General features: G+C 51.3%; 1 protein-coding gene across 2 annotated transcripts; it reads right to left on the minus strand.

Moving 5' to 3' along the window:
- Positions 1 to 1,588: 1,588 nt before the first annotated feature.
- On the minus strand, positions 1,589 to 6,382 carry LOC136534304 (cytokinin dehydrogenase 5-like). 2 transcript variants are annotated; one of them, XM_066526763.1, is made up of 6 exons: positions 5,634 to 6,382; positions 5,360 to 5,487; positions 4,779 to 4,916; positions 4,251 to 4,520; positions 3,631 to 3,902; positions 1,589 to 2,664 (listed from the first exon to the last, which is right to left on the minus strand). In XM_066526763.1, exons 1-6 carry the CDS (start codon positions 6,259 to 6,261, stop codon positions 2,331 to 2,333), a joined length of 1,770 nt encoding a protein of 589 aa, XP_066382860.1. In that variant the 5' UTR covers positions 6,262 to 6,382; the 3' UTR covers positions 1,589 to 2,330. The 2 variants fall into 2 exon arrangements, with proteins under 2 accessions (XP_066382860.1, XP_066382861.1); XM_066526764.1 differs by lacking the exon at positions 4,779 to 4,916 and having other exon boundaries at positions 1,601 to 2,664.
- Between the last annotated feature and the right edge of the window lie 5,096 nt (positions 6,383 to 11,478).

Consider the following 11,478-nt stretch of genomic DNA (forward strand, 5'->3'; position numbering starts at 1 on the left):
TGTTTTGCTGCGGATTTCTCTTGTTACTCTTGGTGGTTGCCGCCACCTAGACGGCTTGGAGCAGCGAGGATCGTTGAGCGGAGGTGGTGATTGGCTCCGGCTCCGATCGTGGTGATTGTGAGGGGTTCTTGACCTTTCCCCAGCGGAGCGCCAAAAGGTACTCTAGTAAATTGCTTGTGGCTTGTGTGATCCTCATCTTGTGTTGGTTGTGCGGCACCCTATTGAGGGTTTGGCGAGTGATGCCAATCAACGCGTGAACCTCCAAGTGAGTGAATTGCCACAAAGAGGACTAGCTTGCCGGCAAGCAAGTGAACCTCGGTAAAAATCATTGTGTTCATCATTTGATTCCGAGGTGATTGGTCTACATTGGTATTCATCATTGTGATCGATTGGTTCCTACCACTACACAGCGGTATAACTCTCTTGCTCACTCTTACATTACCGCAAACTAGTTATCAAGCTCTTTAGTGTAGTTAGTTGTGAGAGCTTGTTTGTTTGATTAGTGTTGCTCTTTAGTTAGTCTTTGAGAGCACACTAATTTAGCTAAGTGTCATAGCTATTGTGTGGATATACACTATTCGAAATAGAATTGTGGTAGGTGGCTTGCATTTTAGTAGGCTAGCGCAACACTCGCTTCGCCGCATCATTGTCTAACATATTTTGTTAAGTGTTGTTGTAGAATTTTATTAGGCTATTCACCCCCCCTCTAGCCATTAGGACCTTTCACCATCCCCGCAACACGTGAAGCACGCTCGCCGCCGCCGTCGTGGACGCCATCGACGAGCACGCGGCCACCTCGCCTGCGGATCTGACCACCACGGTCGCAGATCTGCCTGGAGAAGCCGCTGGAGGTGCTCCTCGGCCAGATCCGCCGCCGAGCTCAAGGGAGAGGGAGGATCCGCCGCCGCTGGAGGTGCTCCTTGGCCAGATCCACCGCTGAGCTCAAGGGTGAGGGAGGATCCGCCGCCGCTGGAGGTGCTCCTTGGCCAGATCCGCCGCAGAGCTCGAGGGAGAGGGAGGATCCACCGCCGGGGTACGCCGCCGCCCGCACCTGCGAGAGGGAGGCCGTGCCGCCCTGCACGATGCCGCCACGGGTGGGCCACCACACCGAGGATCCGCCCGGGCCCGGCCTGGATCCGCGTTGCCCCGCCATAGATCCACCCGGCCTTGGCATTGATCTGCGTCGCCGAGCGCTGTGAGGGGCGCTCCGCCATGATCCGTGCCGGAGGTGGAGCAAGAGCGAGAGGGAGTGCGGGTGCGGCGACCGGGAGGCAGGGAGCGAGAGGGAGTGCGGCCGTGCAGGTGAGCGAGAGGGAGTGCGGCGAGAGGGAGTGCGGGTGCGGCGACAGGGAGGCAGAGCTAGGTTTTTCCATATATATATACGTGGCATTCTTACGTGGGCTTTGGGCTGATTGGCTGACGGAATGAGTTGGACTATTGGAGGTTGTGATGAGCAGGTGAAGCAACGGGGACACGGGTTAACGGGGACGGGGGACAGGCTCCCAGACCCGACGGGGAATGGTTTTCTCCCATTTAGCTCCCTGTGGGGATAAATTTAGTCCCATCCCCATCCCCTAATAGAGGAATTCCCCACGGGGAATCGGGGATCGGGTCCCCATTTGACATCTTTATGCCGAACAGAGGCTATGTTCCGTTCCACGTCAGTACTGTGGTGCTGACTGAAGACTGAACCCTTGTTTGTAATTAACCTGCATGACGAACTTGTACCGCGAGACGTTGCAGGCTTGCAGCGGCGTGGAGTGAGGAGCAGTAACCAGTAATGGCATCGCAGCGGCGTGGTAAGAACTAAGAACACGTTCCTTTGTTACCATAAAGCTACACACTAAACCATTCGGTCTGTTTGGCCAATCATTTTGCCCCTTTGATTTGATACTTCCATTCCATTCCATTCCATGTTAGTACTAATTGATTCCCTGTTTGCCATTGCTGTAACTTGTCGCATGTCACACAGTGATTAGCTAAGCCGATTGACCAATCCAGCATAACTCATCGCAGGCATGGACCATGGAGAACAGTACAGTACACTGGAGTTTCACAACCAACCATAGGGGGAAAAATCACTTTTGCCACATCCATATTTGACTCCCCTGTACACAAACACAATCAATCGCAGCAGCTATGCCACCACGTGATCAACCACCCACATTTCTACATCTCAATCAACCGGAGCTAACTAATAATACTAACAAGAAACTAAATAATCCTGTATGGTTACTGTAGCTACTATACCTACACTAAACGCACCTAATAATTAATTAGTAATGCACCTAGCAGCTCGAGCACCATCAACAGCCCATATGTATCCACGGCTACGAGTCGGCCACGAGCGGCGGCGAGCCGGGCGGCCGGAAGATGCCCTGCCCGGTGGCCAGGATGGCCCGCGGGTCGAACTCGGCCTTGAGCCTCGCGAACCGCTCCCACCTGGCGGCGCCGAAGTGCTCCGCCCACTCGTGCTGCGCCTTGTGGTTGGGTAGGTACTGCTTGGCGCCGATGCCCGCCTCCGCGCAGAAGTCGAGGATCCGCTGGTTCTGCCGCGCCAGCGCCTCCAGGCTCTCCGGCGCGCCCGGCAGCGCCGACCGCAGGAACGCCACCAGGTAGAACACCTCCTCGTCCGGGGTCACCACCGAGCTCCTCGGGTCCCACCTGCGCGCGCCAACCAGCAAACAAGCACACCGGGTCAGCTCACGGTCCAGTTCAGATTTCTTTAGAACTGCAATTGCCAGATTACCTAACCGACTCGAAAAAGGTTTGGAATATGGACAGCAGAGTATGAAAAAAGCAGCGGTTTTTAGCAGGATCGTCTGATGATTCTGATACGGCTTTTTAGGTTGGTTGTGTATGCGCTGAAGCTGAAAAGCAACAATTGGTGCATCTACCTGGCCACTGACGCCCAAAAGAAAGTAAAAGGCGATCGGGTCTCGTGCCTCGGCTAAGGAATGCCAATTCTGACCGCGCCGAGCTCGTTGCGCCCTGTAAAGCTCTCGCGGCGCCGGTTTAAAATGGCTGGTCGGCGCCACCAGCCGCGCGCGAGATTGATGATGGGCGCTGCATCGCGTCCATGGCGGTAGAATAGAATAGGCCGTGTCGCACAAGTGCGCGGTATGTCCGCGGCCATTCAATCAGGCGCCAGATTCGGCTCACGCAGTTCGGCAATTGATTAATCCGCTTTTGCAGCTGATGGGCTGGTGATTTGTGTGCGTGGCGCCAATCATGGCACACTCGATCGCAACACATGATGAGCGAGATCGAGCGAGCCGAGCCGCCGCCACCTGCGCTGCGAGCGCGGTGCAGTCCGCGTGTGTGCGCCACATGTGAGGGAGCCGGGCGGCGCCGTCGGACGGCGCGGAAACGTGCGTGGCGGCTCATGTGCTGTCCCCGTGTCCCGTGCGCTGCATCAGCATGTGGGATGGAATGGAAGGTTGGTTGGAAGCGCGGGCGGGGGCTGGGACGGCGACGCGCCGCCCTCCGCGCCCGCGCGCACGTGGCGGCGGCAGATGGATGAGCTAGCGCACGCGCAGCCAGCCAGGCGCGCGGCTTGATGCGATGCGTCTCCTAGGACTGGGAGGAGTACTTGACTTGTGACTCGTGTTAATTTGTGGGTTGACTTACTTGTGCTTTTTCATTGGGTAGATGAGGATGGGGCCGCCGGCGCCGGCGGTGCGGCCCCCCAGCATGCCACGGAAGACGCCGCGGTCGAAGTCGGCGATGCGGGACGCCGGCACGAAGAGGTTCAGCCACGGGTGCGGCACCTCCCACATATCCTTGGCGCGCAGCTTCAGCTCCGCCTTGTGCACGCGGTCCAGGAAGTCCACGTACGGCAGGTCCGTCGTGAACACCGTGCCGGGGAGGAAGTTGAGCTCGCCCAGCAGCGCATCCACATCCTGAATGAAAGAGAACAAAAATTAATTCGAAATTTCCTTAGTATATAGTAGGTTTCTCCGTGCTGCTGCTGCAAGATGCTAAAATATTGCTGCAAGATCTAGTAGCAGCAATGCAAGGTCCTCTTTTCTATGTTCTATCTACACTCATCTGGGCTTCAATTAGTATACTACTGCTATTATTATTATACGGCCTAAACCAGCTATTACAACTAACTGAAGGCATGGCTCCAATGATTAGCTCCTGGCTCGCCGCCCTAAAATGGGGCGGTTTCTTTGTCTGACATTATTTCATTTCCCAAACCGAACCATATCAGAGCACGTCATATAAAGAAAGAAAAGGCGGCGGACCTGGTCGACCGACCCGGCGGTGTCGTCGTCGTAGTTCTTCGTGACCTCGAGGCAGTAGAGGACGCCGGAGTGGTGCTTCAGCGAGCTGAGCTTCACCGGGTTCTGCGGCGAGAAGAAGGAGGACCTCCAGTTGTTGATGAGGCCCTCGGAGGCGACGACGAAGCCCTCGACGTAGTCGAACCGGCGGCCGCCGCTGCCGAGGGAGATGAGGCGCTCCTGGTCCGCCGTGAACTCGGTGAAGTTGGAGTAGAGCGCCCGGATCCACCGAACCTGCAACCACCAGCCATGCATCCCGGCCGCTAATTAGCGTCTCCTTAGATTACAGACCCGATTCATTAGCAGAGGAATAAAATCTTGCGAAAGATTACGACGGCTAATCGGTGAGCAGAGCAGGGGGCAAGTTGATCGGCGACGGGGACCCATGGATCGGCCCCAACCGACCCGTGGACCACCTGACCGGATGACGTATATAATAAATAAATAAACTTTGCTACTAGTACTAGATAGTAGCATGTAGGAGTACAGTACTGTATCATTCCGGCAGACTCTGACGAACAGTGTAACGAGAAGACTGTTCCGGTAGCCCATCCGATCGAAGCAAAGCCGGATCGAGGAGCTATGCTGTCGGCGTACGCGTACGTGTCGGACTTGCCCTGGGCCTCCATCCTGCCCATCAGGTAGTAATTAGCAGCACGATCGTGTGTGGGTCTTTTTCGGACGCTACACTGCACATGTGGCAGCCGTTTGCGCCTAACAGAGGGTTAGCGGCGCTTTCCTCAAAGGACCAGCGGCGCGCTCGTCACTTGCATGGCCGGCTGGTGTGGTTGAGATCCCTGCTGGGTCGGTCACTAGTTGGAAAGCGAGGCCGGTGACACGCGACGGGAGGAGATATAATACTGGCCCGGCGCCCCGGCCTTCCTGGTGCGGGGTGCCACACTAGACACGACTCACGGGAGGGAAACGAAAGGCGAACGACGGCGACTAAACAAGTGGAGCTGCTACTGAAACTGAAGTGCTCAGAGATAATTAAAAGAATCAACCGATGCAGGTGATCAGTGTGTGCGCCTGCAGGGAGATCGAGAGAGAGAGAATGTTGTCGTGGCTGTTACCCTTTGGGGAGCACGCTCCAGGGCGATGCGCGCCCGCGTGATGATGCCGAACTGGCCCAGCCCGCCGAGCGCGCCGAAGAATAGGTCCGGGTTCTCCGTCTCCGAGCAGGTCACCACCTCTCCCTTCCCTGCCAACGCCCAACGCTCGTGTGTCAGTCGGTTCATTCGGCGGTCCAGAGCGCCTTGCATGCACGCGTGTAGTGCGGGCCAATCACGGGGTAGGAAGCTGGGGAATTTTGGATAGCCATGGGGAAACGGCTGGCCGGCTAGCTACCTGTGACGACGTCGAGCTCGTAGACATTGCTGATCTGTGGCCCGTGGTGGAACGCCTGCCCGCTGATGCCGGCGTTGGAGAGGGTGCCGCCCACGGACAGGTAGAGGTAGTCCGTCCACGACCGCGGCGCGAGCCCGCCGTGGGACAGCGTCCAGTTGAGCACGTCGACCCACAGGTCGCCGCCCCAGACGTCCACGTAGTGCCCGCCTAGCGCCGGCGAGTACACGGGCAATGCCCGCGCCCGCGCCGCGGTGCCGGGGCCATGGCTCATGTCCACGACCACGCCGCCGGGCGCCTGCGCCTGCCCGCTGATGGAGTGGCCGTGGCCCCGCGCCGAGACGCGGAAGCCGCGCGCCGACCCGAACGCGGCGCGGACCAGACCCGCCACGTCGCCGGCCACGCGCGGCTGGAACACCGCCATGGGTGGCTCGGCGTCGGCGGTGCGGGCGAGGCCCCCGAAGTCGCGCGACGCCTCGGCGATGTCGGACGCGTCGACGCTGAGGCGGCCGCCGCCGACATCGCCGCCTCCGAGCTGCAGAAGCTCCGCGGGCGGCTCCACCGGCAGCCCCACGGTGGAGATGAGGGAGGAGACGAGAAATAGCAGCATGAACATCAGGCACCGCGTCATTGCCAGTACCAGCCCGGACTTATCCTATATATGTCTTTCACTAATCACTCCGGCCGTGTGCTTCTTGGAGGTCGAGGAGCTATAGCTACCTGAGCTAAGCACGGGAGAGAGGAAGAGGAAGGGAAGAGAAGTATTGAAGTGGTGTGCGGTGGTGGCGGGACGGGCGTATTTATAGGCTGCTGGAGCCTGGAGGAACGGAAGGCGGTGGCGGCCTTGTAGCGGGGGGGATCAAAGGATTATTAGGGGGGAGACCGAGGAAGATAGGAGAGAGACAAAGGAAATAGTGGGGGTGACGATGTGCCTGTGCCGAGGGGAGGGAACAGAGAACACCCACGGGGCCGCGACCCGGAATAAACAATTCCGGTGGCCGGAGGCCGGAGGCGCGTCATGACTCAGAGGCACAGGGGCTTCGGCTTCGCCTCCTACGAGAGCGGCGTCAAACGTCTATTTTGAAAAGGATTTTGCACGGAGAGCCGGAGCCATTTTTTTTGTCTACATAGAAGAAGCTTTAAAAACGAGCTTCGCGCGGCTTCTTGCTATGGGTTCACGTCGTCTAGTGCGAAGAAGCCGCTTTGCCAAACGTTTTCCAGAACGGCTTCAGTTTCTTTAGAGAAACTGCTCCTTCACAGAAGCCAGAACCAAAGTCATTTTCAGATAAACCAAAGCCAAAATCATTTTTAGACGAACCTGAGCCCTGCCAAACAAACCCTCGTACACATTCCATCGTCCCGCAGAGACTTTCACTTGCCGCCCAATTTCTTTAGCTATTGACTGGACTAGGGGAGTACTTGGCCGGTGCGCTGAGCTGGGACGAATCCTGCGCCTTCCTGATAAGGATCGCTTCTCGGACAGTACAAATTTTTTGTATAATAACTTTTGATCAAAAACGGACATATAGTATACATTTAAATGAAAAACTTTACTGCCTGCAAGTTGTGTTTTTTTAGAAAGAAGGGCAAAAGCTTTGCCGCGATTTCTATTAGACGAAGAAAGAAAGAAAAAGATAAATGCCCGCCCAGTTTTTTAAATGAAAACTAAGCCCAAAAACCATACAATTAATAAGAGTGCTCCACTCATTCTACCCAACTTTAGTAAAACAACCAAACAACTATCAAAACTCACGCCACTACTTACTCCAACTCGATGGAATCGAACCAACTAGCAACTCCTGTTGTGATGAAATTCTCCCGTCCCAAAAAGGAGTTCCCTTCTGTTTCGTAAGATAACCAGTGCTAATTGACTTGACTGTGGAAGCAAACAGAGTCCAGAGTCCATGGTTAAGAATAATATACATGTGTGGGAAAGTTATACTACCATATTAAAGTATTTCTTCTTATAATATATCTTTAAAAAGTATCTCTTTTTCCCATATTTAAAGAGCATATCTATGTGTTTCAGCCAAAGCTAGCACATGGTTGTTGGCTGTCTAAAAAACACACGAATTATAACAGACAAAAAATCATGTGTTTTAGGAGAAGCTAGCACATGGTTGTTGGCTGCCTAGAAACACACAAATTACAACAGGAAAAAAACTATGTGTTTTAGGAGAAGCTAGCACACAAATTTCATCAGACAAAAAAGACCCACGCAGACCTGATCTGTTGTTGTTTGTTAGATATAAGTTCTGTGCAATTGAAAAGCCCAAACTAAGATGAAAGAGAGAGACCTACTAAATATGTAGTAGCCCATAAGCCCAACAAACAAGAATTCCATTGGAATATAACAGGTATACTTATGAAAGAAGCAAAGTAAAAATGGAAAAGGATCTACGTGGAGATCAGATCTGCTCTGCATGGAGATCAGAGCAGGGAAAAGGAGAAAACAATCAGCAGATCAAAGATGAAGATCTCCTCTACGTGGGGGCAAGCAGAGCAGAGGAAAGGGGCAAGCAACCAACAGATCGAAGGAGAACTAGTAACCTCAACAGCCAAGGTAAGCACACCGACTTTCTCATGAAGATGTAATCCAAGACTGCTAGTATTTGCTACGACCAAATTCAAGAATCAGAATTACAGATTCACAAATTAAGGAACTCAGGAAACAAAATATACAGAATACCAAAAAACAAATTGCACATTTTAAATAGTGCGACTGGTATTTGCTGCTAATGCAATTATACTGATTACACAAGCATTTTTGGATGTTGCAACCAAGGGTACAAGACAGGAGCAAATGTCAGAGCCACAATATCAGATTTAGAATTCTGAGAAAGTTCAAGGGTACAGCAACAATGATGTCAACACCAAGGACATGTATAGGTAAAATAACTCCTAATTTAAAATACAGTCATAAACAATGAAAATATATCAACTACTGAATTCTACATTTTGTTGCAGCATTCATTTGGTTCCCTAATGCATTTGATACAAGCACTAGTCCAGTTTAATCAATTACTTGAGGTAAAAACATATTTCATAGATGTAATAAAAAATTAAGAAGATCTGATAAAAAACAAAATAAGTACTCAGGTGCTCTTTTTTTATGAAGCAGAATAGTATGTATATGACAACAAGCAGAGTTGATGATTATCCAACGTCAATGAACTCACATGGTACAGAAGCAACGAAGGCAGTGCAGTCAGCTCCATATCAAGTATTTGGAGGCAGAAATTGTTCCGCTGACCATTTCTATAGATACAAAAAGATGAGTAAAATCATTGCTTACTCCCATGAAAGCCAAGATAAAAAGGTTGTTTTTGGACTAAAATATATTTCAATGCAGGGATGCTATACTAAACTTATGCTGGAACAGATGATGAACTCTCAGGAGGATAATCAGACTGATAGGAATACGCAGGTAAAATTTATAAATACCAGTATACAAAAAATACAATTCAGACATATGTAAATTACACACATATGTGCAATGTAAATTCAGCATAACAGGACTGTAATTTCAATGCTTCATTATAAACTGTGCAGCAACATGAAGAGATGCAAGGATCATTAATAAAGATGATACTTGAAAATGACAGAAATAAGGTAAAACTATATTATATATGCTTGTCAAACTAGTTGTGTTATATTATAAATGATAACCATTCTCATTATCAAACAAATAAAACAGAATATGAGCCTTTAAAATCTGGATGGAATCTTTGGACCACAAACTAACTGGTCAATAGCAGAGTCAAGGTTATCATTTGAGGTAGATACAAACAGCGAGCCAATTTGATTACATTTATAAGCAATACAAATATGTACTAGCATAAAAGTAAAATTTATCTTTACAAAAACAGGATGGAGAAATGGCAATCATCGCTGATAATGGAGCAATGACAAGCATAGCTAATGATGATAGATCTAAAATTCAACAATACCATTGGCAAACTGATGTATTCAATACTATGGACATTGATGAGGTACATAAAAATGATCTCTTCAACTATTTCAGTTCACATTGAAAAAAAAATATTTGTATTAAGTGGGTATTTCAAACTTTCCTTGATGCAATGGGACGAAAACATCCTCAAACGATCATCACAGACCAAGACATGGCGATGAAATCAACAATAGAGCAAGTCTTCATAAACACAAAGCACCGAAATTGCTTGTTCCACATAAAGACAAAATGCTACAATAAGAATATCATGGTGTTTGCAGCAAACGAAGGACTATATTAAGACTTCGAAGATACAGTAAACAATAGTCTAACAGTGGAAGAATTTGAACTGTAACACCTCGGGTGTTAGCCTTGCCTAACTTGACTTGCATAACATGAGCATGAGCATCAAGCATTCATAAATCATCATTTACAATTGAAACATTTGATTGAAACATGCAACAATTCTTATTATTTCATGTTTCCATGTGTATATACATATGATCATGAGTGACTAATACATGTAATGATTGTGTGACCTTGTGAATTGCTTAAACAGGTTTAGAGTATCATTATAAACAACTTTGATATTCATGGCTAGGGCTAATTAGGTCATTATGTCATAGCCCAAGTGGGTACCATCTTTTAAAAGTGACATGTTTGACCAAGTTTGAAATAGGTGCTAGAGACTATGCATGTATGTGGGTACTAAAGCAAAGTTGTAGTATGTGTCATGGAGAACAACTTTCTTTTTTGGGTCATGAACTAATAATGTGCATAGCCTAGTCCTTTTTAGCTCACAAAAATCAGAAAAACAACCTTTTCAACACTTCACGAAATTTTTCTAAGTCTTGATCACTGACAGTGCTGTTAGCCCGACTTTGGATTGGATTTTCTCCCTAGCTGTTGCGAATTGGAGCTTGATCTTTGAATAAGAGTTGTAGCTGGTACCTTGGGCTACAAAACTCATGTTGGGCATTTGCACGAAGGAGCCACGGATCAGCGGATATATCGACTTGGAAACGCGCTGTCAGGCCTGCATCGCGTAACTAAATCGACTGAATCGATCGGCACAGTGGCCGACCAGCTTCAGAGCAGAGCCGCCGCGTGGAGGTCCCGTCGGTCGTGCGTCGCCGTTGCCCTGACCGCGCAGGCCACGCCGCGCCCGAGCGAGCCTTCATCACGCCAACGCCCGCCCGCACTCAGCCACGCTCCTTTTTCACTTCACCTCGGTCTCTTTCGCCGTCCGCAGCACCCGCAAGCATAGCCATCGAGCTCCCGCAGCGCCACCGTCGTCGTTGACGGCACAAGCCTCGCATAGCCGCTTCTCCATCACCGCAACCGCATAGCCGTCTTCCCCGCGACTCCCTGCGCCAGCCAATGCCGCCGTTTTAAGCTCGGTGAGCTCTAGCCCCGCACACCGCCTCGTCGGAGCTCCGCCGCAAGCCCCGTCGTCGTGGCCACGCCGCCACAGTCCCCCTCTCCAAGCGTTAGCTAGCGCGCTAGGTCCGCCGTAGTACCCCGGTGCTCGTCCGAGCCTTAGGTCGGGCCACCGAGGACGTCGCCGGCGTTTTGCCGTGGTCCAGCCTCGCCGTTCCACCATGGCCGCCGCCGCTAGCTCTAGGGTCAGCAATAGGGCCGGCCAAGTGGCTCAATAGGTTCGCCAGGTCATGTAGGTCCTACCCTGATGACCTCACCGCCGGCGAACCTCGCCGTCGTTGAGCCGCAGCCGCGCAGTGCTCAGCAGCGCCGCTGCTCTGCTCCGTGTCACTGACGCGTGGGGTCCCCTGACCAGCGGGTCCCACCTGTCAGCGACAGCAGTAGTATAGGCTAACCCATTTTGAATCCAGTTTTTGATTTGTTTTGTTATTTTTGTATCTTTAGTTTGGTAGCTCC

Source organism: Miscanthus floridulus, unplaced genomic scaffold (genome assembly GCF_019320115.1).
Source record: "Miscanthus floridulus cultivar M001 unplaced genomic scaffold, ASM1932011v1 os_1771_2, whole genome shotgun sequence".
Classification (NCBI taxonomy): Eukaryota; Viridiplantae; Streptophyta; class Magnoliopsida; order Poales; family Poaceae; genus Miscanthus; species Miscanthus floridulus.

Excerpts from the sequence above, each read along its gene's own strand:
- LOC136534304 (XM_066526763.1), bottom strand. The coding sequence starts at position 6,261 with ATGACGCGGTGCCTGATGTTCATGCTGCTATTTCTCGTCTCCTCCCTC. Across the intron at positions 4,917-5,359 it reads TGGAGCGTGCTCCCCAAAGG|GATGGAGGCCCAGGGCAAGT; the intron begins GTAACAGCCACG and ends CCTGATGGGCAG. Across the intron at positions 2,665-3,630 it reads TACCCAATGAAAAAGCACAA|GTGGGACCCGAGGAGCTCGG; the intron begins GTAAGTCAACCC and ends TGGCGCGCGCAG.